At 47.6% G+C, this 26,870-nt stretch overlaps 2 protein-coding genes across 8 annotated transcripts in view; both read left to right on the forward strand.

Annotated features, from left to right (window-relative positions):
- Nucleotides 1–3,081, forward strand: part of plekha7b (pleckstrin homology domain containing, family A member 7b) — a 47,599-nt gene extending 44,518 nt beyond the window's left edge. Inside the window, exon 28 of the mRNA XM_029846609.1 lies at nucleotides 1,907–3,081. Coding sequence (XP_029702469.1) covers nucleotides 1,907–1,950 — 44 coding nt within the window. The 3' untranslated portion in view covers nucleotides 1,951–3,081. The remainder of the gene's footprint in view (nucleotides 1–1,906) is intronic.
- Nucleotides 3,082–4,383: 1,302 nt separating this feature from the next.
- Nucleotides 4,384–26,870, forward strand: part of sox6 (SRY-box transcription factor 6) — a 104,535-nt gene continuing 82,048 nt past the window's right edge. For 2 of the 7 annotated variants that reach the window (XM_011610181.2, XM_029845736.1), the window contains exons 1-3: nucleotides 4,384–4,825; nucleotides 20,653–20,724; nucleotides 26,588–26,641. In XM_011610181.2, the coding sequence (XP_011608483.1) occupies nucleotides 26,607–26,641 (35 nt within the window). In that variant the 5' untranslated portion in view covers nucleotides 4,384–4,825; nucleotides 20,653–20,724; nucleotides 26,588–26,606. Of the gene's footprint in view, nucleotides 4,826–19,075; nucleotides 19,183–20,652; nucleotides 20,725–26,587; nucleotides 26,642–26,870 lie in introns of those variants that run through there. The other 5 variants (XM_029845735.1, XM_011610183.2, XM_011610182.2 and 2 more) reach the window with 5 other exon arrangements.

Consider the following 26,870-nt stretch of genomic DNA (forward strand, 5'->3'; position numbering starts at 1 on the left):
TGCTTTGTAAATGAACCAAATGCCCCTGGGCTTCCTCTTTAATCTAGCAGCACTCTCTATCTCTCTCTCTACACACACACACACACACACACACACAGGATGTGCCACGTGTAATGGTTCCAATAAAACGGTTAGACATTAGACGCGATATCATCGGCGAGGCTGAACAAGAGCAGAAAAACCATCAGATTGGAGCAGAGGAGGCTGCCGCCCGACAATAATCTGTTGTACATTCACAGATTCCAGGCGGGGGCCCCATCAGCGCAGAGCAGGTAAAAAATCGAACCGCTTGGAGCGTCGTCGGGAGCGCCGCGGGATTAACGTGCCGGTGCCAGCTGCACGACGGCGTCCCCGTTAAGTGTGTAATTAGAATTGGCATGTCGCGCTCCTTATTTCGACACGATTAATCAGCGCCTCTGTTAACTTGAAAGGAAATATTAGATCCTGACTAAACTTTGATGGAATCGGGAGTCACAGAAAGGAGATTTGGGTCAGCTAATGAGAACAGAGCTCCCCGAGTGGGAGAGGGATCATTTGCATCAGTGCAAATAGTGGCATGCATGTGTATCCAGGCTGTTGGGGTCAGGGACGAACGACCCTGACGGTGGTTTTTAGTGATGCTTAATAATAATATAGCGAATGCTCCGAATAATATAGCGTTATGGTTATTGTGTCTGAGACATACGGTGAATTATATGTCTCTCTATTGAAGACAAACCTGCACAGTATTCAGCCCCATTACACACACACACATACTTGTATTTCTGCCTTTGTGAGGCCTTGCTGAAATAATGCCTTTCTCAGTCCTTAACCCAAACCATCACAAGTCACCTAACGCTCACACTGACCTTGACTAAAACTTTATTCTGTCACCTTAACACCAACTCTAAATGTTCAAACGGCCCTTTGAGGTTGTCAGGCCCCCCAATATGTCCTGACTTTGCAAAATGTCCTCACATCCAAAACAATGTCCTGGCTTTGCTATTGAAACGCATGTGCCAGGGGACACACACACACACACACATGCACATGCATTAAAGGGCTTTACATGGGATGGTTGTACAGTCTTCTTAAATCCAGCCCCATGTCAGGTGGGTGGGGCTTAGCTCATCAATGGCCGTTGAGTAAAAGCTGTTCTGGAAGTTTGAGATAATTAAATTAATAAAATTAGTTACTGCCCACACTTCTTAGATATGATACTATATGATTAAAATGAATGTATAAGCAGGCATAGAAAGGCTTCTTAATAATAGACTTTTGAAGCTGTTCAGCCGCACAATTCGGTGTTTCCGGGGCCATTCTGATCAATGTTTTCATGAAAGAGTCAGAATAATCAATGAGTTGATCGAGTTTGTTGAGCGTCTACGAGCGTCCTCGAGTAAAAACAGTGCGAGTTGCGTCATTGTTCAGTGTCAGTCGACAGAGACGCATCTCTGTTCAAGCATCTGTTATCTGAAAACGCTTGCAGCCAATTACGGCATCATGCGGGCGTATTGATCGCTGCTGACTGGTATCAGTAACGTCACGCGCACAAGTTCAACGCAGAACTTTTGCTGCCTATAATAATCCAGCCCTGAATGAGGCCTCATCGAGGATACAAATCCCAGCTGCAAACCTTTAAAAGCGGCTCTTGGTGCACTGTAATCAAAGACAACCCCTCCCTCTCTCCACCCCCACCACCCGAACCTCACTCACTGGCTGAATGGCGTTCTCTAATTAACCATGCAGAACAGGAGAAGAACACATGTTAATTTAATGTAACAAAAATGTTGATTTTCATGCACTCTCCTTTTCAAATATTTATGGGCTAGACTTGGATTTTAAGATGCATCAAAGCCTCACAGAGTATGCAAATGCATCTGCATTACCCCCCAACAAGTTGGACTGTCTTCTTCTCTTCACGCAGGCTTCACACACATCCGCACTACAAAGAGGAAGGCATTACAGTAACCTCGATAGAAACGTCGTGTTTTGAAGACCATCCCAAGTCCTGCTGGCACCTGCTCGGCTGCATCCATAATCGCCCCAAGAAAAGGAAGAAACCGAAATATTTGCACACGCACTAATTAGTTGTAGTGGATGTGACCTCTGCGTTTAACCTGTCCTTTACATGCCAGTAGTGAACACACCCGAGCCAGGAGCAGGAGGAGTTAACCAGCATAACGGTTTCGGCAAAGTAAACCTGCCCAAAAGTGTGACGATAACCAGCAGCTTATGAAAATTTGATCCCTTTTTTTAAAAAATGTGGTTGTGAGTGATAGATTTGCTGTCATGGCTGCATTGATGGTACGTCAATGATGCGCAAATCCGCATAAAGAAGGAAGAAAAGATGCAGGAAGTTTGTGGAGAGAATCATTCATGTGCCGTGGTGTCGGAGAAGCTGCGCACTTCCAGCTCTGCCCAAAAGGTGGCGCATGAGACACGCGCAAGAGACGTTCTGCCCCCCTCCAGAAGTCCCGCACCTGAGAAGATGGTACCAGGGATCATCGGGGATGGATGTGGAAGAACGGAAAAAGCCAAATCGGAGAGCTTTTATTTAGGGTTGACGTGGAAACTTGACAGGTTTGATTCTGACTTATGTCTTTAGTGCAAAGAAATGGGGCTTTTAAGGGGGATTCTTGCTTCCTTTTTCTTTCTTTCTTTCTTTCTTTCTTTCTTTCTTTCTTTCTTTCTTTCTTTCTTTCTTTCTTTCTTTCTTTCTTTCTTTGACAAAGTTCTAAATGGGGATGGACTGATGTGGACTTTGGTGAGCTGGTGGACAGTGAGGAACAGTTTGGTGCCACGTGATGAATGGATGTCGGCATCTCTTTCGCTCTTTCCTTCCCTTTACCCCCTCTACCCCACTCCTGGTCCCTCCATCTCCTCTCTCTTTCTCTCTCTCCTTCACAATCTCCCTCTCTCCTCTCCTTATCTTTCTCTCCCTCCCCTCTCTCTCCTCCCCTCTCTCTCTCCTCCCTCTCCTCGTAGCTGTGTGACTGCAGCTAACAATCAGAATTTCCTCCTGCTGTCTCTTCTCTTTGTAAGTAACTTTCTCACTGCTGATTACCTGATATGTGATAGTTTGCCGTTGTGACACTTATGGAATGTTACCTGGGGGAGGGGGGGGGGGGGGGGGGTGATGGGTGCTCGTGGGGGTGCTCAGGGCGGTCGAGTGTCGTCTTGTGCGTTGACGTGTAAGAAAGGCTTCATCTGATTTACAGATTACAACTTTCCCCGCACCGGCTGGCTCTTGTGTTTGTGATTTTGGCGCGCTCGCTCCTGCTTTAATTGATTTGGCGCGTTTGGCACGTGCGGGCCTCTGATCACTTCCACGGCCTCTAAATGCTGATAAATGTCGAAAAAAGGGCTTCTGTTTCTGTTTAACAGTCTCTCCTCTGTGTGCAGCCCAGCTCTAACTCCAGATATAAAATAAAGAGGGCCTATAAGACTCATTTAAATAGATGTAAATGGATAAAATAAACTCAGTGTGGAGGAGCGAGTTGGTAACATAATGTATTGATTGATTCTATAGTCTGGGTATTAAACCTCCTCATGGATTTAATTTTCTTTTAACACAAACACAAAAAATAATTTAGCTACATAGAGCTTTTATTTAACGGTGGAAAACAATTATTTTACAGTAATTTTACAATTTTTTACAATCGTTTTATTTTACTTCAAGTAATCTCTTTGGTAATTTATTTCCTCCCATAGTTGCCACAGTTTTTCGGCTTTTTAAATTTCGAAGGTTCAAGAATAATAAACCGTGTTGTAATAATATTTTGAAAATGACGGTGTTTCATATATTAATTACCCGTCAAGGGAAAAAATGGAAACCAGAAAGCAGCGTGATTATTCCCGAAACTTACGGAGGAGCCGAATTATTCTGGAATCAGCATTTGCAAAAGAATTCCTTACTTCAATGATCACTTAAAAGAACTGGGGAGAACAAGGTTGTACAATATTTGAGCGTCGATTTAATCTATTCATATAATCACCGTCTGACCAAATAAAATCTTGACCTCCAACTCCTCTTTTCTCTCACCTGCTCTGGCTCTCATTTCACATTTTCTTCTAAAGAAATGCCGATTTTATTTTTTCCCCAACCCCCCAAAAAATTTTCGCCTGAAGAATCGATCACGATTTCATAATAATGATAATAATTGTAATTTTTTAAAAACGCGCTTCCGTGAAACCAAAAGAAAGAAAGAAAAGTGTTTCACAGTCCGGGTGAGGGGAGTCGTTTTTAACTGTAGTCACTGCGAGCTGTTCATTTAGGTGATCTTATTAAAGCGAACCAACTGCGGCCAGTTACAACCATCCTCCCCTCTCCACTTTCATTTCACAACAATCTCTCTCTCTCTCTCTCTCTCTCTCTCTCTCCCTCGCATCTCTTGTCTGGTAGGAGGAGGAGGAGGAGGGGGGAGTCCTGCCTCTTTGCCTTCCTCAGATCAATGCCCTGGCCACTCACTTTCTGATGTTGCACGACGGGAAATGCTTTGAATACTTGCGACATGGCTGCGCGCATTGATCGCCGAGATTGACAGCAGCTCTGCCCATCGCCTTCTCCTGTCCGAGTGAGCGAGAGAGCCAGAGCAAGAGACGGAGAGAGAGGGAGAGAGAGAGGGGGGAGATAAAGAACAAATAGGCGAACAACAAAAGGTACTTGTAGTTTTGGACAGCTGAAGTTCAGGGAGAGTGTGCGGGATCCCCTCATGGCCCCGTGTGAGCAGACTTAAGTTTTCGCTCGGCAGATTCTCCACTGATCCTCAAAGTGCAGTTTAGTCTTTACGCGCGGACAGGAAGCACAGATATCGTCTTCACGTTCTTCACGGATCTCATCAAGGTAAACAACACGTTTTTTGTTGCCCTCTACACTTTTCAACATGCTGTGTGTCGCCCTGTTATTTTTCACCTTGTGTTTTATTGCTTCGCCGCGCTGTCAGCTCCAGCGTCCGCCGGGGCTGCGCGTCCGTTCCCCGCTCTCAGTACTGACGGAAAGTTTTCCAAACGTTAATGTGACGCGGATTAGACCCGGAGAGCGCCCAACTTTTATCGCTGCGGTCGCTTTGACGCTTTTTCCTTCACCAAAACAAGCAAAGTGCGCGCGGGTCGAGCACCGCGCGGCGCGGCGCGGCGCTACCGCGGCTCTGCTCTTTCCGAAACGGCGAATCGGCACTTGTTCAAAGTCTAACTTCAGAAACAAACTCAGCGAGGCCCGAATTAATAAAAGAAAACTCATTTTTATCTGTCTTGCTTATTGCAGCAGGGAGAAGTAAAGCGGCGCGGGCGGACACAACCCACCGTTCGTCGCGTTCCGCGGCGTAAACTGGACGCGCAAAACTTTTTTTTTTTAATACTACCAAACACCGCACACGAGCGCTGGTGCCAAGCCACGCCGGTGCGGGTATTTAAAGGCCGATATCGCTGTAATGTCGTGTGTTCACACGTTCCGTAACTTTTCTGGCGTTGGCAGCAGTTTCGCGTCCGTCCACAGTGCGGTACTCTTCATTGACAGGGACGCGCGTCCCGGTAGGTTTGCCGTCTCTACGTGTGAGCCGGACAAGTTTATTTGAAGCTTTCGCCTGGCTCTTATTATAGTCCACATTTCTGCTTTTTTTTACGCGCATTAAAATGTATTTAGAACAACACATGGTCTCTCTGTAGCCAGGGAATGCGCTCTTCCTTCACTTTCTTAAGAGGTTAGGGGAATCGACCTCAGAAGAATGCATAAGCCATAAATAAAATTGAAACAATCGCAGGGCTTGTCCATTTACAGAAGATGCACTTGAACAGTTTTCCATTTAAGCCGAAGTCAGTAAAGCTCGGCGCTCCCGCACCGAACTGACAGAGGCTGTCTTGTTCCAGCCTTTTTAACATGGGTGATTTGTTTTATTGCCCTCATTTTCTGCAAGATAACACAGACAATTGATCACCTCGGGTTTAATAAAACAATCACCATTTCAGTATTGGCCTACTGTAACGTAAAACAAACTCTTCGACTGGAGTTTAAAAATGTCCCCACTCTTCTGCTCCTCGGGGATTATTTATGTTAAAATTAAATAACCCACCTCCAAAATAAAGGTGGCACTGCGTAAAAAAATAGGGCGGTTGGACACGATATTGCCCGTGTGTGTTGCGCCCACATTTGAAAGTCCAAAAATCGACACGAAAACATGTAACTGGAATTCACTGCAAACCCTGTAAAAACCCCCTTTTCTTGCCGTGTCTTTCTTTATTACTACTATTATGATTCCAATTATTAAACACGCTTCTTGGAGCGGAACAAACGTCACACCTGTGGCTGATTCGAGACAAGGTAATTGTCCCTCTTGCCCCATTTTCATTAAAACAGTAAGATTTGGGGAGGAAGGTGGAGGGTTATGGCAGCAGACAGATCTTTTCTGCTGTTATCCGGGCACTTGCTCTGTCGCTGTGACCGCAGGTCTCCACATAAGGTAAGACTGTTCCGGGGACCAAACGCGAGTCGAAATGGGACATTTATAATTAGACTGCCCATTCAGCACATTGTCCTGATTGCTATACAGGGACACTCGGCTCTGTCTCTCTGACGGCTTGTGCTGCTCACAAAAAGAGCGAGAGGGGAAAGAGTGAGACGCGGCTGCGTAATGGCACAGCACCGCTTCACAGCCCTCACCTTTAACCATTTTACGCACAGAATCTGTCGACAGCCTTATTCACCTTCTTCCTTCAGCTCTTTAAACTTGGCTCTCTGTGTGTGTGAGTGAGCGTGTGTGTGTGTGTGTGTGTGTGTGTGTGAGTGAGTGAGTGAGAGAATGTGTGTGTGATGCCTGCAGAAATGAAGGAATGAATAGAGCATAGCTATTTTGCCACTTCAAATCTGGTCTTTGATCATATATGTGTGTGTGTGTGTATGTATGTATGTATGTATATATATATATATAAGTAAATTGTCTGATTTAAAAAGTAATAATACCAACCAGTTGGGAATACAAACCAGTGGTTTTTAATTGGCTGCATTTTTTTTCTTCTCTCAAAACCGTTTCCCACCTTTTTCTTTTTACACGCAGACTCGCTGATGTGTCAGTAAGTTCAAAGAATTCAGGACTTTCATTTCAGCATGAAGAGAGAAAGCCACCTGGCTTGTCTAAACATATCCTGCACTCTGTCCGGGTTCAATGTCTCCCGTGTTGCAAGAGCAACTTCGCTGCTGCCCATATTAATTAGTTAGAAAATATTACAGAGAAATGGGAAAGAGAATAAATTCTGGCTCTAGTTTCAACTGTTGTTGCTGTATGAAGGTGGAAAACAGAGGGATCACAGAAAATAGAGAAATATGAGGGGGAGGAAGAGGAAAAATACGTCTCTTACGTCTCTTACGTCTCTTTTTAGCTTCTGTAGCGACACTTTGGTTATCAAATGATTTTCTTCCCCTTTTTTTCTTCGGCCGATGCTGTTAACATAAAGATCGAAGGTGATCGTTTCTTTTGACAGGTGACGTTGATGAGCAGGAGGTTTATTACAAAACTAAAAAAAGCCCTCGTAGGTGTTGAGTTCACAGGTGTGTGAGGCTGCAGAGTATTTGATCTTCAAAAAAAAAAAGAAGAAAAAAGAGCCAATTCTGTTGGTGAAAGTGCCGCAGGTTTCATTTGCTCCGCACACTCTGAGGAAAATACCACCAGTTTTGATACCCAGTAGTCTGGATTCAGTTTAAGAGAGGCAACATTTTTTAACCCCACCATTGAAATACACTTGTCAAATCCAGATTTACCCTTTTCAAATGTGGCAAACAACAGTTATGCTAGATTACTGTACGTGTGCATGTATGTGTTGGTGTGTGTGTGTTCAAGCATGACCACCCGGAGGAGTCAATCGTTCCCTCTCTCAGATGTGTAAGGGGCAAATTTTACAGATTTATATCGTGCACCTTTTGAGCCGCTACCCCTTGATTCCCCAACTGCGCGTTGTGCTGTAGCATCAGTGCAGCGTCGCGTTCCTCAGAGCATTTTGCAGAAGAGCAGCTATGACGGCGTTCTGCAGGGTCGTGGCGATGGAGAACACGTGTCTCCGCAGATGTTATCGTGATTATTTTTATGATATTTTGCCTCTGTGTTGGCTGAGGGCCGCTAACAAGAGCTGACGAGAGCAGATAAACAAAAGCAGGCCTGCTGGAGGTGTGTGTGTGTGTGTCTGTGTGTGTGTGTGTGTGTGTGTGCGCTAGCAGATGTTGTGACATCTGTCTAAGCGTGATCTAATTTGCTGCAGAATATTCCAGAGATGATGAAAACTGACCAGGGGCGCGCCACCGCCAGGGGTCGGGGGTAATCTGCCCGCCTCAGCGGAAACTTTGCGGCGAGTTTGTAGCACGTCGCCCCCGTCACCATTCCTAATTTCCCTCTGTGGTAATTAGGCGGCGCGCGGCATCATAATGAATGCATTCATGCAGTGGCAGAAGTCTCGCCTCCTCTGCACATCAGAGACACGTCGGGAGGGTAGCGGGGACTGGCGGGATGGCGGCGAAGACGCCGTCTGTCGGGGTTTCTCCGTCCCCTCTGCTGTCGCCGCAGATGAAACTAGGCTTCACCTCCGTCACCAGGAGCACATCACCGCCACTCTCCTCCCTCCTGGTGTGAGAAAGCGCATCTGGACAGAGTAATCCCAGCTCCCCGAGCATAATCTCCGGAACGCCACAGTTGTTTCCCCCCTTGAACTCAGATTCAAGATCACAACTGTGCCACGAACTGCGGCGACACACCGACACTCACCGAAGGCTGAGTCGCCCTTTCCTGCTCCTTTAGCCTCGTCTCCCTCTGGCTGGTGTAAGTGAGCAGCATTGCTGACATTAAAGGATTACAAATAATTAAAAAAAAAAGGCTAAATATGTGTAACCTCGCAGGAACTGCATAATTACACAAGTAACCTAAGTTGCCTGTTTCGATCTGTATTATTCACTCTCTCAAAATGTTCTTTTTCTCCAAAAATAATTGGATTTTTTTTCTTCTTCCTTTTGAATCTGCATAGCATAGTTGCACATAATTAACTCTGACTTCAAAATGCAAACAGTCCCCGTTAGAGGCTTTGTTGTGTTTTTTTTTCTTTCCTTTCTGTCGTGTTAATATATAGAATTAATTGCAGGGGCCTCGGTGGCAGCGTGGCTTCGGCGCAGGTCTGAGACAGTAATCAGGTGAAGGAACGCGTCGGCCTCATTGTTTGTTATGAATCAGATGAAGATTTGTACAGTGGTGATGGGAAGACGCCTGTATTTACATATCAAAGAGGCGCGCAGTGCAGCCGGGCAGTAATTAAAATGTGGTGGAGTTTAGAGTCACACACACACACACACACACACACACATGCAGCATATGGACCAAGGCTGAGAAGTGTCAGGTTGTGTGGAAAAAGTGCAGGTGGTTGAAACTGAATTTTAAACAAACACTCGTGTTCCCTCTGCAGATATCTGACTGCAGAATGCAAAGCTAATGTTTTTTGGTTTTTTTTTTTTTTTTTAGGGATTTGGCAACCATTTTGTTAGCTACATTGTGAGGGTCGCCGTTGGTTTTCTTTAATCGTTGACTCTGGGACAGCATCCACAGAGGGACGAGGCTTATTATCCAGGCTGTCCAGCCTCAATGCCGATGTGTATTTATTGATAGGTGACCTTGCCGGGGGACCCCCCCGGGATTATTTTAAAATGACAGAAGAAGAAGAAGCTGTGATCTTTGGCCCCCGAGCGACTTCTGTTGTGCCGGGGTCGGGGGAGCTCTGAAGACCTGAGATTGCGTCTTGTGAGCGAACAAGGGAAAAGAGATTAGTGCAATGTGGGAATTTTACACAGCTCGCGCACAAAAGGATCATAACAAGCATTTTTTCTTGTGATCCCAGCACCACCACCCCCCCACCCCCACTCGCCGAATTGTGTTCTGATCAGGCCTCACGGGGGGGGGGGGGCGATCCGCCGCCTCGGAGGAAGAGTTAACGGGCTCTTATGAAAATATAACTTGAGCCCACATGAAGAGCTGCGACAGAGTTGTCATGTAAACGAATGTGGAGCCGGGATCGCGGCCCCTCCGGGAGGACATACCATCTGTGAAGGAGGAATCCTTTCAATATTTATGAAGTCGCACTTATTTGCCTTGTTTTATTGCTTTGTTCGCGTGTGTCGGCGGCGGCGGCGGCGGGGCCGTCGGAGTTACATAAGTCTGCGCCGTCTCTGCAGGCTGAGCAGTCAGAGGGGATCCAGTCGGTGGGGCTGGACGGCCCGTTTGCTATCTGACAGGAGAAATACGATATTCACCGTGGCTGTGCAGCCGGGCCGGCCAATCTGGCCTCCACGCCAGGAGTTGTGCTGTTTTCACACAACAGTTCTCAGATTAGATCTGCAGCTTTATTTCCACGTGTCCATTTGAGCATCTTTAGGAGTAATGGGACACGATGAGTCCCGGGTCGGTTACTACTCGCCCCCTTTCGTTTGTTTGAAGCCCGTTTCTTCCGTCGCAGCCCGAGTTCCAAGTCTCAGATAATGTGTACGTTACCCTCTTGGATGGCTCCTGCGCTTGCATCATGGAGCAGCTACTGTGACTTCTAAAACAGACGAGGAAGTTATGGAAGAAAAAAAAAGAAAAAGATGCATTGGAGTTCCAGCAGGTTTTTTTCTTCACTCTGGAAAATGCTCGTGCACGGTGCCAAAAATGAATCAATGTGACAAAGAGGTAGAGAGGAGGAATAGATGGAAAGGGGGTTTTTGCGGCTCAAGTTTTGATGGAGTTAACCAAAGCATCTCTTCTCCCCTATCTTTTGAAATGATCCTCTCTGAATAATTTCTTTCTGCACCGTCTTGGATGTTTGGCAGTGCGTTATGAGAAAATGGCTCCACCAGACCTGACCACAAGCTTTCACTCTCTCTGTCTTTCTCTCGCTGTCTGTCTTTGTTATCCTCTTTCTCTCACACTCCCGAATAAAGGGCTGGTGGGGGCGGAGGGATGTTTGGACCTTGTCGGTGAGGAGATGGGCAAAGAAGCTGCACAAATAATGATGTGCAAGTAGCTCGAAATGAGGCTGCTTTAGTCTTGGAAAATCTTTCAGCTGAGCTGCTCAAAAGGAATTTTTCACAGGGGAAAGAGAAATATTTTGAAGGTGGTCGAGAACACTTATTGTACGTCGTGGGTGGGAATGCATGCAGTACCATTAAGGCAACTTTCCCCTGCTTATTTCAATTCAGATGAGGTTTCCTGCTATTACTGCTGCTGCGATGAACTTTATCCAGCTGTCTTTTTTCCACTCCCTGATATTATAACCAGAAATAAACAGTGAAACACAAAAGCAAATTTTGAATTATAATCCATCTGCTCGAACTTTGAGGATCTTTGAATTAACAGAGATGCCCAAATAAACCGTCGAAGGCCGTGGAAACAGTCCGACTGGTTGAAATAAAAAATAAAAAAAAAGCCCCAACTTGCACAACGGAACATTTATAAGCAAATTGCAGATGCAGCGAGGAAAGCCCAGAAAGCCTGACATGGAGAAAGAAAGAGAGAAGAAAAAAAGACTGTCATAATCACTTTTTTGAATGGGAATGAAAAAGAAGAAATCTGCTGAAATGATAGAGAAAGCCTGTGGTTTGGCCTGTGGAGTAAATTTCCCATGAGCCTCTATGACAATCTAAGGGGATAGCCACTCTGGCACACGCCATCCGCCCACCACACACACACACACACACACACACACACATGCACATGCACCCACTGGGAGGAGTCATGTCTTGGGCTGGATGATTGACACGAGATGGGTGTGGACTGGAGCGAGGGAGGACCGGGGAATTATTTGAGGGGTTGTTCTGTCACAACACTTTTTTTCCATGAGACAAGATGGTCCAGAACTTTGCCGGGGAAAAACGGGACGAGGGCAGAAGACAAACATAACTATATGCCGTAGAAGCTTTAAAAAGCTCCCCTCCCACGGCGTGTTCACATGCAACAGTGATTTATGCTCACTGTCGGGACATTTTCACACATTTAGGCCGTCATACCACAGTGAGAAGTCACAGGGAGGAGGCCTGGGTCAACACCGGGTCACATGACCTCCACAGTAAAGACTGAGGTGCATATACCGTGCTTGTTGACTTTTTCTTTTCAATATTTACCATGTGTACGATGTTTCTGCTAACCTTAACGAAGCGTTTCGCTTCCAAACCCAAACCATAATGTGCTCCCCACAACCACAGTGCTTCTTCTAACTGAAGCATTTCAGTTGCCTGCACACGTTCAGCCCCGGCAACTTTTGTTAATGAAATTCATACCCATTCACAGTGACGCGCAGTTGGTGGTGTGGCTCTGCTCCCTACCACGTCTCTGCATGGGAAGGCGACGGTAAAACACATGAACATTAGCAAAAATGTTCATGTGTTGGCAGCGGGAAATAGAGGGATCAGGTAGAACTTTCTAAGGTGTTTAGTAGATCTCCCCGATGATTGCGCCATCGCTGACGCATTGATGTTATATGGACATGCCTGCTAGCCTATTTATAGCTCATGATTAGGGTTAAGGTTACACTTAGGGTCAGGACATCAAAATTCTGTTGGGTAAACATAGAAGCATGTAATCTATCGGGGCACTTAATTTTGAATCCCAGCCAGTACTCAACAAATGTAGGTGTAGTCACTGGGGAAAAAACTTGGGTGTCACATGTCTGCTGAGGCAGTCTTCATTATTTAATGAGGCGGGAGGGAGAATGGGGTCGACATTTGGGCGATACACCACTGCAGATGTGCTAAATCCAGGTAGGTGTCGTAAAAATCCAGGTAAAAACGGGCTGAAAAATGAATATGAGGAAAATTAAAGGGAAAAGATTGTGTTTATTTACTGTCTTCATGGGCCTTTCGCAATCAAAAGCAGAGCTTTGGGGGACATTTCAACTCAGATCCCGACACATGCAGCAGAGCTGTGTTTTTTATTTTTCTGCGTGCGTGTGTTAGCAGAGAGAAAGGCTTTATGTTCTTGGTTAGGGGTGGGGTTGAGGGTAAAATGGGAAGGTACAATGTTCCTCCTCATCCTCAGCAATGCTAAATTTATTGGTTACCATCTGCAGGGTGGAGGAGTTTGGCCTGCGGTCAGGCCAAAGAAAGGCTTCTAATTAAACAGTCATCATTATCAACTTGTGGCCAGTGATCATCATGACCAGCAACGGTTCTTCCAAGATGAACATAGAATCTTTGAGGCTTTCCCTGAAGTCCATGCTAGACTGAATTAGAATAGAAGAAACAGAGGAGAAAAGTGCTAGAGGGACCTATTTTCCCCCCCTTGGCAGACCAGTTAGCGTGAGGCCCCGTGCCATATCCACTCAGGTTTAAACAATTACCAGACATCAGAGAACTCGGTAGACTCTTGGTGTTCACACAAACTGTCATGTCTTTGGCCGCCGTACTGAAAAGCCACGGTTTCACATGCGGCCGAGTGTCAGATGTAAGCGGAGCTTTTCGATAATTTCAATTAGTGTAAGAGGGTGTGCCTGCAGCGGCCGTATCGCTGTCGCCCGAGGAGCTTTCCTTTGAGTCTGACGGCCCCTTCATGTAGTATTTTCCAGATTTGATGTCTAACTGACACAGCGGTGCTGCAAGAGGAGGGCAAAATGGTTTATTAAGACCTAATAAGAGGATGATTAAAGGGGGTGACTTAGATTGGACGACCCGCAGATGATGTGGAGGCACAGACGAATAGTTGAGGCTGGTAAAGAGCATCGGCCCGCGCTTGATATCATCACAGGTGACCCAGCAGAGCAGCTAAATGAATGCTGGAACCTCAGCAGTGAGAGTCGATGTGTACGTGGCCTCGCTTACTGTAGGAATTTTTAAAAAACCGACCTTCGTAAATGATGCCGTGGAACCTTCACAACCAGAGGAACATCCTGCGCCACCAGGTCGCCCTCACGGGAAACTGACAGCAGTCACACACACGAAAAAGAATGAAGTCATATTATTGAACTTAATGAAAGCGCTTCGCACTCACCTCGGCGGAATTCTCGATTTTGACCAGCGATAGCCGCTGCATTTAGGAATCATTTATGAGAGCGTTGCGGCAGATTGTCAGAGGGGCCTTTTACGATTTCACAATTTCACAACTGACTTCCTCTTCAAAATGACACGGGCTTACCTGCCTATTACTGCCTTTGATTTCCACAGCACATGCCTCTGCGCTCCGAGAGGTATTCATAATAAGCTTAAACTCCGCCGGCTTCATTGCTAAAGGGTGCTTATCTCCCCGGCTATTGGAGGGAAAGAAGGGTAATATTTTTTCCAATTTCGACATTTTACTGTCGGGGCCGTCGTCTGTCCAGCTCCACATTTCGACCGTTGTGGAGGCTTAGACGCATCCCTACTGTATGAACACACGCACAGTCAACTGTGAGGCTTTGGAAATAATGTTTCGAGCACTCAAATCGTTTGGCTTCACACGTGTATTTTTTAAGCCAGATGTCTCAATGCGTTTCCTCAAACCTTTGATTCCATTGATCTTTCAGGTGTTTTTCTCTTATTACAGCCCTCAGATTGTACCGCCTTGTGGCACTCGCAGTTTCATCTGCGCACATTTTCATTTCACTCCAGTGGAAAACTTTTTTTCTTTTCGACCAGTCAGATGCAGATGTGTGTTTATGTGTAATAGAAGATGCAGCTGAGAGCCAGGATGGTTTCGCTCGGAGCAACGTCGGATTCTTTTCCTGGTGGAATAAGGAGAGACACGTGTTTTGGTGAGGAAAAGGCGGCGATCTTTCGGGGCGACCCACCTGCGGCGCCGCTACCTCGCTGCTAGTGTCTGGACTGGAAACCGTGCCGTTCCTCTGTGGCTCATCACCCTTTTTTTAGCCTTCAAACCCGGCCAACGGTGCCCAGCAGAACCCTGCAAGGGAGGCACACAGAAGCCAACACATGCAGGGAAAGACTAAACCTTAATGACTGGCAGAATTTAAACACATAATCTGTAGGTGCAAAGTGTTTGCTTGAACTCCGTCTTTCTGCAGCGGTTAAATTGCGCAGCGGAGCAGGCTCGGGCTCGGCCTAAGTGCTCCCCAGCCCTCCGTCTTTATCCTCAGACTGCTGACTTTCTCAGTTTTACCGTTGCTTTTGCCATGCCGTAATGGGCTCCCAGGACATCGTGGCAACGTAATAACGGCACGACAATGTTTTTTCTACCCCCCTCATTCTTCACTCGACATTAAAATGTGCCCAGAAACGCGGGATATACGGCGGGGTGGGTGATGTCAGTTGTTATTGCTGGATATGCGAACCAGTAAATTTTCGACTATTTTCCACAATCTGCTGTCCAGAGTGCATTATGTCACAAAGGCCACATTGTAGCTCGCTGTGTGTACAGCAGTGTTGTCTCTCCCTTTCCCTTGTTCTCCACATTTCTCATTCACCTTTGGTGCCTCTGGTCCAGACTGCAGCCTTACGAGATGCCAATTTTCTTTTTTTTCCTCCTCTTGTTCTGCAGTCAATGTACCATAAGGCCATATGATGTCTTACCTAATTGGGAGAATATAAGTGCATGGAAAAGTGTCCAAGAGTGCCGCTCAGACTCAAGTTGAGCGACTTCGTGATTTGTAAAACAGTAGATGGTAATTGCCTCTATATTTAGATTTTTTATTATTATTTTGGTATAATTTGACTGGTGCTGCTTTCTTGGGTGCAGTATGGAATAGAGGAGCGTCGTGTTTTTCAGCTAATTAAATTTGCCACTAACATATGCTGGCAGGGACCTCTTACCTTGTTTGACTTATTTATTGCCTGACTCTGGAGGTAATTCGACCTTTTATTTTTTTGCAATCCAGAAAAAGTGTGTTAAACTGGATTAAACCAGCGATCGGTGGCTCCAACACTACATTTGTTTTCCTCTGGGGGTGGGGGGGGGCAAGACAAGTGTCCCTTATTTCGGGACCTTCCAAGGCCAAGGAGAGGGGAGGGTAGGGGGTAAATTAGGGGGTGGGGGGAGGAATGGCATAGGGATGGGGACGAGAGAGAGAGAGAGCCAGTGAGAGAGAGAGAGAGAGAGAGAGAGAGAGCCCTAGAGTTCCTGCCATGTCACTGGAGATTTGTGTCCTCCTTCTAAATCATTTCCCTCTTAAGAAGATTAAGAAGGCAGAAATATTCTCCAACTGGTCATTTTCCCTCCCCCTAAATTGATGCATTTGCATTTGCAAATGCTGCTGCTAATTGTGTGTTTCAGGAAAAGACAAATGTGTCACTGTAAATAAAGAAAGAGGTCGTAATGTTAATTGTTGAAGCGGCCGCGGCGGTCAGCGGACCCCGAGGCAGCAGATTTACACGTGGTTGTGCACGGTCACTTCGGAGGCTTTGGTTTGTGGGGCAAAGGATGACAAAGCAGATTCCACCCCAGTGTCCTGTTCTTCCTTCTTTTAAAAAAAAATAAAATCCCGTGTGTATCCCAGGTCCTTCACCCAGGTCCACCCCTAAAATAACCGTCAGCTCCCAGCAGCCTTTCACACGCGCAGACGCGCAACAGTAAATCAAGTCGCTGGCGGGGAAATAAAGCCTCCATCAAACAGCGTGTCGCCGCTTTCCCTCGAAACAAGGAAAACAGGGAATAATCTGCAGACAACCAATGCCTCGTTGTAACCTGATCATTTATGGATCAGTTATTTCCTTTCTGGTTTAATTCACCATGTGATTGATTTTCAGTGCGCCACTGTTGGAAAATATCCGCAATAAAGCGTGCCTGAAATAGTGGGGGAACCATTTGAATACAGATGCCGGCGGCTCGGGGCCTCGGCGCTGGAAAACACTCGGAGCCGGGAGACAATTGCAGGTTGATTATGTGTTACTGACAAAAGTTGCAACTCCTTTGTATGAGGCCGGGATATTTGCATCTAAATGCTTATTGTAGAAATTTAAATGGCATAAAGGCTGATTGTAAATGCCAGCTGTTGGGTTTAAAAAAAAAAAAAATTCAATAACGAAAATGGGGATGGAAATGAGGGAATTATTTTCAAACAGACTCGCCGAAATCAATAAGAAGGAAATAGCAGCCCTTGGCTTTTTTTTTTTAATGGAGTGTGTTTGTACAGTGGCATATGAATATATTTACAGTGATCCGTATGTTTTATTTAAACTGGAGGCGGTGATGTACAGCGGTGTTTATGTTCAGATGAATGACATCATCAGCATTGTGAGCGAAGTTCCGGAGTTATGAACGGAGGGATTTGCTGATCAGATCAGATCCTTTTACTGTTTGGGAGAATTTGTGTGTGTGTGTGTGTGTTTCTACGTGTGTTTCTATGGAAGGGCGGTGAGACGGTGTGTGTGTGTGTGTGTGGGCTTCACATGCGTGCACCCGCTCGGGGGCCCGGAGCAGAGTGATGCCCCCGCTGGCTCTGCTCCTCCAGCTCTTTGTCCTGCAGCACTCAGTGTGTCTGCCTCCTCGGGAGACTGGCAGGCTCCTCTAGTGTGGCTCCACAAAGACCCAGCCTCCTTTGAGGTGTTAAAAACTTCCATTTATGCATCTCCCTGGACAAAAAAAAAAGAGAAAAAAAGCACCAAACCCATTTGAGCCCGGCAGCAACACAGGCTGATATTGTGTCCACGCTTCTCCGGCACTCATTTCACAGATTCTAAAACCAGTATGTGGTGAACAGGATTTGAGGGGCTAAAATGCCCCGTGAGGGCCAGGCGATAAGAGGGGAGAAACGCCACCACGCAGTAAACTAGACGATGGATCCAGGAAAATAAACACATTACCTGGGAGAGCGGGTGAGACTTGTTTTCATCCCCCTGCCCCCATAAACACACATCTATACGCAATCCCCCACACCCAGCGCTGAGCGGAGGCAGCGAAAAAGAGGAGAAGATGATGTGCGTGCAGCTCTGGCGGAAAAGAAGTCACATCGGAATGTCCCGGGAAAAAACAAGCCTGTTCTGTGTCCTGTGTTTCCAGCCTTTGTAGTAAAACTCAAAGAGAATCGATGGGTTTCACTGGGGGCTGAACTGCGGAGATACGCTCTCGATTTGTCTCTCACCCAACCTCGACCCTAAAAGACTCTTATTCACCTCCTCTGAGCCCGGAGGAGCGACAGAGAACGGGTTTGGGCTGGAACAGCTGCCACCCCTACCTTTCCTTTCACTCCTGGAGAAACACAGGTGGCAGTTTCCCTCCCAGCGAAGACATTTTGACCCCGGCGACGCTCCCGCAGCCTCTCCCGATGCGCCGGTGCTACACTGCGGCTCGGAGAAAAGGCGGTTTGAGGGAGACGGAGGGAAGATAAAAAGAGGGGACGAGAGATTTGCAAGGCTGCGACAGCTAACAGGGTGTTGAAGCATGAAACAGCTGCACGTGACTGACCTGTTTCCAACGCTAAATAACTCAATGACATGCTGGATTTCTGGTTGAAATGCAGCGCGTCCGACTCGAGCTGGGTCCCCCCCCCCCCCTGCACTCGGCTGTCCAAAGGGCAGGACGTGACAGGACGTGGTAGAGCCCCACCCCTCGAGATGAACACCGGGGGACCACCTGAGTGTTGCCCTCCCAAAAGGCTCCCGTGAGGTCGATGTGAAGCTCCGTGTTTAACACAGTCACATGATCATTTCTATGCCAGAATATTCTCCACTTAGCTTTGCCCCCCCCACCCCATTTCTTCATTCTCCCAGGGCCATTTCCTCCCAAACCCCCCACCTCTCTGTGGGTGCTGCTTCTGCAGAGATAACTGCGCAGCACCCAGGTCGGCAGCAGCCCGCCGATGGCATAGATTACCTGCATTGTCAAAATAACGGACTCTGCAGAATTCCCACTTTAGACACGGGGCAGGAACGAGGATTTGGGATGGAGGATTGTCGTAATATGTCAGCTCTTCCCAACACAAGTGGAGGTAAATCCAGCCTCGCGTGTATTCAGCGGTAGTTCCCCGATCATGTGATGGGATGGTGTGGAAATGACCTCACAGATGCCGAAGTTTGGAATTTGAATGTCTGAAAAAAGGGTCAGAGTCTGATTTACTTTGGATGCTTTCGGACAGCTTAACCCGTCGTTTTTGCGTGCGTGCGTGCGTGCGTGCGTGCGTGCCGCCCTTTGACAGAAATGCCAGCGAAGCTGTCGGCGCCTGCGTCCTGCTCCTTTGATGTCGGCCCGTCTGGATTCGGAGATTTCGTTTTGGAGAGTCAACCTTCTGCATTGTCACGGGGGGAAAAAAAGAAAACGCTCAGCCTCGGCGCCCCACTCGCAGGTTCGGTTCTAAAAAAGAAAAGTATTAAAGTCATAATTTGAGTTTAGGGTTGCGTCAAAGTGAATTTAATAAGTCCCTGATCCTCTAATTAGGAAAGGGGAGTGCCTGTTTTATGTTTCCTGCCTGTAGGTCCAACACAGCAGGAAAAAAAAGCTGCTCCATGCCGCTACAATAGGCTGCTTGACACTCATTCCCATTACACCACTGGGATTACACTGGCTTCATTATAATATCACTTGGGTTCCCTCATTATATTCAATTATAAATTCTTTTGTTTTTTCCCTCTCTTCCTCTCCCAGTCAGCAAATAATTAACTTAGATTACAGGCTGCAAAAGGACTGCATTTGTCCATGTATTATTTACAGCATTGTTCTCTATTAACGGCGCATTAGGGATTCAAAGGTTAGCTGGTGTGTTCCCAGTGTAATTACGAGAGCTCCAGTTTATCAGAGATTAAACACACAGTCAGATGTTTGACAGGGAGCGTCTTATTGAATTACCATCCTTGTAGCGTGCGTTTTATTCAACAAGGCAGGGATTTGGTGTCGGCAGCTATTAGAATAAGTTCATCTGTGTGTGCGTGTGTGTGTGTGTGTGTGTGTGTGTGGGTGGCTGGTTACATCTGGAGCAGAGTTCAGAGCTGTGAAATCGTGTGTGTCTGGCATTATTTGAGAGGCAGGAGTAGACTTTAAACTCGGAGGTGCTATTCATGCGACAGCTCTCCATTCAGCTGGGGTCACCTGGGTCTCCTCTCCCCTATTGTCACCTCCAGCCTCAAGGCTGCCACATTCAGACCTCTCTGCAACTCCCGTCTTTATCTTGCTCGCTCTGTTCGCTCTCCAGCCTCCCACACAGCAGACGGCACTCCGACAACAATGCAGCCGCGGTCGGTACATTTGTCTGAGCCTGGTTGTCGGCGGCTTACTGGTCCCGCTGATGGGAGACCGAGGTGCCATAGTGTAAATTAGAGGCAGATCGGTTAAGCGTGACCTTAAAAAACCCTTGGCCCCCTTTAATTGGCGGAGCTGAGGCAGACTAATTGTATAAATCAACCGGTAATGAGATCTTGGCTTATTGTGAAACAGAAAATAATTTGAGAAAATGACCATGAATGAGCTTTTCATCCCCAGATTCTCCTGATCGGTGAATTGTTTGTCCTCCCCCCTCCCCCTTCCATTTGCTTGTCATGCACCGTGCTGGAACTAGCAGAGCACGGCCTCAGAATAAACCGTTAGCGAGGCAGAGGTGAAAAAAGCGGAGAAGAATTCAATAAAAGGAGCAGGGACCCTGAGTTGGGATGACGACTCCCCAGCTGGGTCTCCCTCCCTGCTGGAGCCCCTCAGCAGGACTTCTGCACCTCCGTATTCGCCACCTCAGCTTTTCTGACCGTTCGAATCAAGCTTCCAACGTCCCGTGTCGCGTGATCACGCACTCAAACGAGCTCGCCTCTGTCTTCTTCTCGCCCTTCAGGTGTTTTACATGAATCCAACACCACGCGGGCACTGATTGCAGGGAGCTGGGGATCGAGTCTTTCACATTTTTGTAAGTATCTGTTTGGCATTTTCTCTGTTGCCGCATGTGTCAAAGCCCCCCCACCCCCCCACTGTCTCCCACCCGCATGGAACACCTGCGTCAAATGAGGTGGACAATTGGATAGACTCACAATGTATGCACGATTAGACACTCATAGCAGCCACGAGGTTAGCCTGGTCTTAGCATCCCTCCCACCCTGGCTTTGCTGTGTTGCTGCAGTCCCGGCCTGCGTGCGTGCGGATCGCCGTTTTTGCCGTCTTACCTTTGGGGCAAATGCGAAAACGTCGAGTAAAAAAAGAACAGTGGTAACTGACACCAGGCGCCAGTCGTTTTCACTTAACGAAACAGCCACATGCCTCAGATTCCGTCAGATTCGCAAATAATGCGGCAATTTTACACCAAAACTACATGACAAATATGATCAAATGAGGTCAGAGGCAGTCTGGTAGAATGTTCCAGTATCTGAAAGCAACAAAAATAAATAAAAATAACACAATAAAGAGCATTGAGGCATCATCGGTGCTGCTGCTGCTGCTGCTTTTCTAATAAAGACGCGTCTTACTGCAGGTGTTGCGCAAATAAAGGTGAGCAGGTTAGTGGAAATAATATATTTTCTTTTAAATGTCAGTCGCAGACATGGTGGGAGTCATTATTGTTGGAGAATCTCTTCAATAACAGGAAACATCTACCTGAATTCAAAGTTCACGGCTCTTACGTCTTATTTAATCAGGCAATTTCGCCTTCTTTTCAGCCAGACTTTCCTGATATGCTGTGAATGTCTGGAACTTAAAACGCTTCCCCGTGTTTGTTAGATGAAGATGGAGAAGGAAAAAAAAGCCCACTGTCAAATTAGTGGAGACATCCCAGTGTGCCAGAGCGCCATGGCAGCCGTGTGCAGGTGGTACATTTTCCAGCGCTGAATTCCCATAACAGTAGAGTTCACCTTTGACCTTTGGGGGATTCAGTGGGCTGAGCACTACCAGCTAACTGAATTTTGAGATTAGATTAAAGAATAATTGGCCATTTAAGAGGAATCACTTATTTTGAGCTAGCATTGCTTTTTGTTGCTAACTGTAACGCTAAAGCGTCGTTGTGGGTCGCGTTTAGCAACGCTAACTTGTTAGCCTGTTTATATATGTGTACACGTGCATGAAGGCAAGTATATTTGTTTAGATTAGAGACATTTAATCACATAATCCAATCTGGAAAGCCCCGAGGACACGTCAGACCTTCCAGTCTGTTGTTTATCTAATAAGCTTCAGCCGCGTGGTCGTACGGCTCCGACTCCAGTATCAAGGGTGAGGTTTGGAAGCATCCAGGCCTCTTGTCAGAAGTTAAATAATCATCACATCATCACATGGAAAACGGACGGCCCTTTTAAGGATCATTATCTTTTCTCTATCAAATGGAGCTCTTCTAAATGTTATCTGCTGTCAGGGGAACCCTGTTCTTTGTAACAGCACTGAAGGAAAGATCAAAATATGCATTTTATTTTTATTTATTGTTTTATCTGTTTACAGATTGAGTTCAGCTGGCGGTTATGATGCAATTCGGGGATTTATTAAGGTTATTTAATGGTTTGTTGGAATTTGGTTCCCTCTTAGTCTAAAAGGCTAGCGCGTACTTAGCCTCCATGCTGTTTCCGAGCTTCAGGACAGAAGTTCCCCTAATAGCTGGGAGCGTGTCATTAGCATTCCTACCTCAGCTGCGGCAAGCAAAGCAGGACTAAAAGTCTGATAAAATGAATTAATGAGTTTAACCGGCAACTTTTTTTTTTTTGTCTTCCTCCCCAAAACATGACGAATCCTCTCCCACTGAGGCTGCGCGTGTGAAATCCCCCGCGCGTCGAGAGTAGCCCGTTAATTGATTTGCAAATTATTTAAAGTTTGTAGCACCCAGGGGAGCGCTACGCAGTAACGACAGCCCGTTAAAGAGTCGGAAAACTCATCGCAGGCAAGACGGTATTAATTTGTAACAATATGGACCTCAGGCTAAAAGCGCCGGTGTTGTCCCACTGCCGCAGCTAAGTACGCTCTTTAAAATTTGAAGTGCGTAATAGATCTTTTATTCCGCTTTGTTTTTCCTTAAGGGTGCTTTTATCTTCATTGTGAAAACATTAGCGCTAACCACCAGACTCAGGTTAGCCAACGTTATCAACCGCCTGGGTAAGAGCTGAACATTTTGTTGTGGTCGGGAGAAGATGAAGTCGTGGAATGCAGGCCGACCTCATAACACGCACGTCGCGCGTTACAGCGTTTTAAACTAAAATTCTTTGATCTCCGTTGTTAATATCAAGGAGCCTCTAATCTCGACCTATTAGCAACCGCTGTCATTCAGACACGTGGTGTCAGCCTGATTTAAATAAAATGAAATGAAGATAGTTGTTTCTGGTCCCTTGGCTTCACTCATTGCCATAAACATATGCTCTGTGCCCCCGCTTCCTTCCATCTTATTTATGACTTTAATTTGTTGTGTGGGCTGCGCGAGAAATCAAATTTAATCCAATCCTCCCAGGGACCCTGTCATATAATAACATGGTAATTTCTGTGTATCCTTTTGAAAAATGAGGAAATTAATTCTTCCTGACATGTTCTAATTATTCCAGTGTGAACGGCGGATGGGCTCCTTCTCCTCCGCCCCCCCCCCCCCCGGCCCCCTAAGTGTCAGTTGCCGACGGGGGGCGAGGTGCTAATGCTGACCAGCAGTGCGTTTAATTTGAAACATGAGCAGACACCTTTCAACACACCTTCTTAATGTTGAAGTGGCTCACACAAATTAATTCACTACTCATCTGGCAGCTCTGGCTGAGGTGCACATGTGTGTGCCTGCGTGCACGCCTAGAGGTAAAGCGTGCTTTAGTTGGTAGCGGTGGAGGGGGGGGGGTAGAATGGGACACTGAGTAAAGGTAGCAGGAGGTGTAAAGTGCATGTATGTCACACATGGACCAGGTATCACCGTACCACATGTTGCCAGGTGTTGAGTGGGCGCAAAGCTGTCGGCTGGGACTCTGGGATTGCTTGGACAGCATCCCATCAGCATCCCCCCCCCCAACTGCTACGCCAGCACCGTTCCTCCGGATCTGGAAGAGTTCTCGCGCCAGTTCTCCACAAAGTGAACTGATAAAATGATTTAATTACACTGTCATCAGGTAGTCTTTAGCTCATCACTTCAAGCTCCACAGGGAGGCTGGTAATTTTCCAGGGAACGCCGCTCGTGTTTTACGATATCTTTCCAATTCCAGGCATTTATTACAGAGTGAAACGCGCATGTATATGGTCCCTGTGACGTAACGTAATCCCAGCTTCTGTGAGTCCACGACTCATGTTAGCGCCAGACCGAAGGAAAGTCTCTCCGCTGTAATTATCAGAAGCGGCTGAAAAAACACAGCATTAAAACAGAAATACAGAAATGGGGCCGACCTTTGGAGTCGGGTCAGAGAGCAGCGGGCCCACATGTTGCTGTAGCTTCAGGAGGACCGCGCACGGCATCGCCAGTGGTGGGCGGGTCCGCCTACCGACTCAAAGAGGCGTCTCCTCGGCCGCGCCGCCTCCACAGATTAAAGCCCCCCCCCCCTGCACGCCCCCACCACCCACACCCGCAGGGTTAATCACTGCCATTTCGGATCCTTGCACAGGGAGCCAATGGGTTCTCCATCACTGTGGAAGAAGTGAGACATGAGCCACCGCACGGGCTGACGCTGCAGTCCTGCGGGCAGATCCACTTCATGAGCTTGTTTCCACTCTGCGCCGTCGAGGTTTTTAAACTCCGGTTTACGCGCGTTAACAAGTTCGCAGCGCCCGGACAGGGCGCAGCGAGATGTGCGCGTGAAGCACCCGGGGGTTGTAGTCGCTGGTAGGATGTGTGCAGCTAGCTTCTGTGTCTCGCTGCGCTCTACGTGAGCCTGTTAATGACTGAGGGCTGCGATCCGCCGTCCCGTGCCAAGACCCACATGGCTGCTGGCGGTGCATTAAATCAGCAGTCAATTTGACTGGAAGTTTGAAATCTGGACTCGGTTATGGGGATGTGCTGAGGCCGTGTTAATAGCTAGCTTGTTGTCCATATGGTACTGCTTTAATAGAGCACATTTGTTGCAGATGGCGGGAGACTCGGTTAGGCAGAGGCAGTTTTTGGCAGGGGCTCGCCTTCCAAAAAGGCTGCTGCGCTTGTACGACCCGGTCCAGGCCAACCCGGCTGCGTCTGTCCTCGCCGCTTCTCCTCATTCATCAAGGATCCCGTCCTTCAGCTGCGGCCGAGCAGCTCCGCGGCGCCGCGTGCTTGCCCCGCGGGCGAGGTTGTTTTGGACCGCAATCAGTAACGAACGCAGGACAAAACTTTGGGAGTCAAAGACAGAACTGTCGAGCGTTCAACCGTCTCTTCAGCTGAATGATTCAGTAGTGAAAAAGTAACGCGCGTCAGTCATTCTGTGTCACACCTGATGCTATTTTTAGAACTCTGGTGTTCACTATGTAAATACGGCGTCTGCATGTAGCATAGGACCTCAGAAGGAACGCCGCTCCTGCGGCGGCCATTGTTTCATTCTGGCGTGCGCTCGGGGTCCGCGTGCTTTTTGCACCTTGAGAGGTGAGGATGCACGCTTGGCCTGCTCTGCACTGTTTGACGGTTGTTTTCTCACGTTGTCACCGGCTCGCTGCGCCCTGCCGTGGTGATGGTATTATGTGCTCTGGGGCCGAGCCGAGCGGAGAAGAGAGCAGAGCCGCGGCGCCCCCGGCCGCGCCACTCCCGCCTCCCCAGACACCTCATTGTGAGAAAAGTGTCGGCCGGGCCCTCCGAGCCCGGCGCATCCGCCGCCGCGCTAAGTGCCGGGCCAGGCTGAAAGGCACGGCGTCCTTGGGCCGGGCTCATTCTTTCCAATCTCTCAGAGGCTTTGTCTCATAATGAGAGCAGAGGGTAGAAAAAAAGCCGAATTACACCCATGTCACCGAAAGTTGGTGTGAACAGGGCCGAGATGTCATTTGCTGTTGTGTTTTGGTGCTCATGGCGACGCTCACGAGGGAGCGTCGTGACAAATGAAGTTTCAGGAAAGGGCAGCTTTCCTTTCAGCGGCGTCAAAAAAAAAGAAAAAAAAGTGCGATTTTCACAGCTGGCTCGACTTAAAAGCCATAAAAACCGACGCTTGAACAGAAGACGACTCCCTCTATGGTCGCTTCATGCTCTTAAAATACCAAATCAATATATTTGTGTCTTTTCGGAGGTCCAATGGCAGCGAAACCGCAGCAATCGAATCTCAAACACCCTCCCGTCCGTCCCGAATCAAAGCCAGAACATCTGATTCTTCATGTCTCCAGTAGTTTGGGGGAAACGACCCCTCCAGCGTGATGACATCATGACCACATCCTTTTGCCTCACTGACGCTGCGACTCTCCGCTCCGGGTCCTCTGCGGCCGCGCTCGCAGAAGCCGCAGCGCCCTCGCCACACATGGGCTGCAGCTGGACCACCGCCGGCCCCTCCGAACGTTCGGGGGCCGCTCGGGGACCTGCGGTCGCAGCCCGTCCACGCGCAGCTGCGGGGGGGGGGGGGGGCAGCGCGGGGATCGGCGGGCGGGATTTATTTGATGCAAACGTATCATCAGACAAAACCCACGTTGTATGCACCCCCCCCCCCCCCCCCCCCACAATGGAAAGAGCTGTAATTAATGATGTCAGTTCGTAAAAAGAGAGAATGGGAAACCATATTCTGCTTTAATTAAAGACGTGCTTATAGGAGGAAAATGTATGTTCTCTCTTCCTTCCTTCCTTCCTTCCTTCCTTCCCTCCTTCCTTCCTTCCTTCCTTCCTTCCTTCCTTGTGCTTGTTTCCTGAATATCGCTCGTTTTATAGTGAAAATCTGGTTCTCTGTCGTTTCTCCTGCCAGAACACCCCCACACGCTGACATGGAGGGCTTTCTTCGTAGCAGCTTTTTACTGAGGTTAGTTTCATTTCCATTGTTGCCATCCAGAATCACAGGTTTGGGGGGGGGGGGGCTAACAGGGGTTAAGCACTTTGACACATTGTTAGCATTAGACTTTGTCCCCTGTGTGCGTGTCTGTGTGTGTGTGTGTGTGTGTGTGTGTGTGTGTGTATTCCAGGATATTTCTCAGACTTTCTTACTCGTTACTCATGCCCCCCCCACCCCAACAGGCCCCCCGTCACACTGA

Source organism: Takifugu rubripes, chromosome 13 (assembly GCF_901000725.2).
Source record: "Takifugu rubripes chromosome 13, fTakRub1.2, whole genome shotgun sequence".
Taxonomy (NCBI): domain Eukaryota; kingdom Metazoa; phylum Chordata; class Actinopteri; order Tetraodontiformes; family Tetraodontidae; genus Takifugu; species Takifugu rubripes.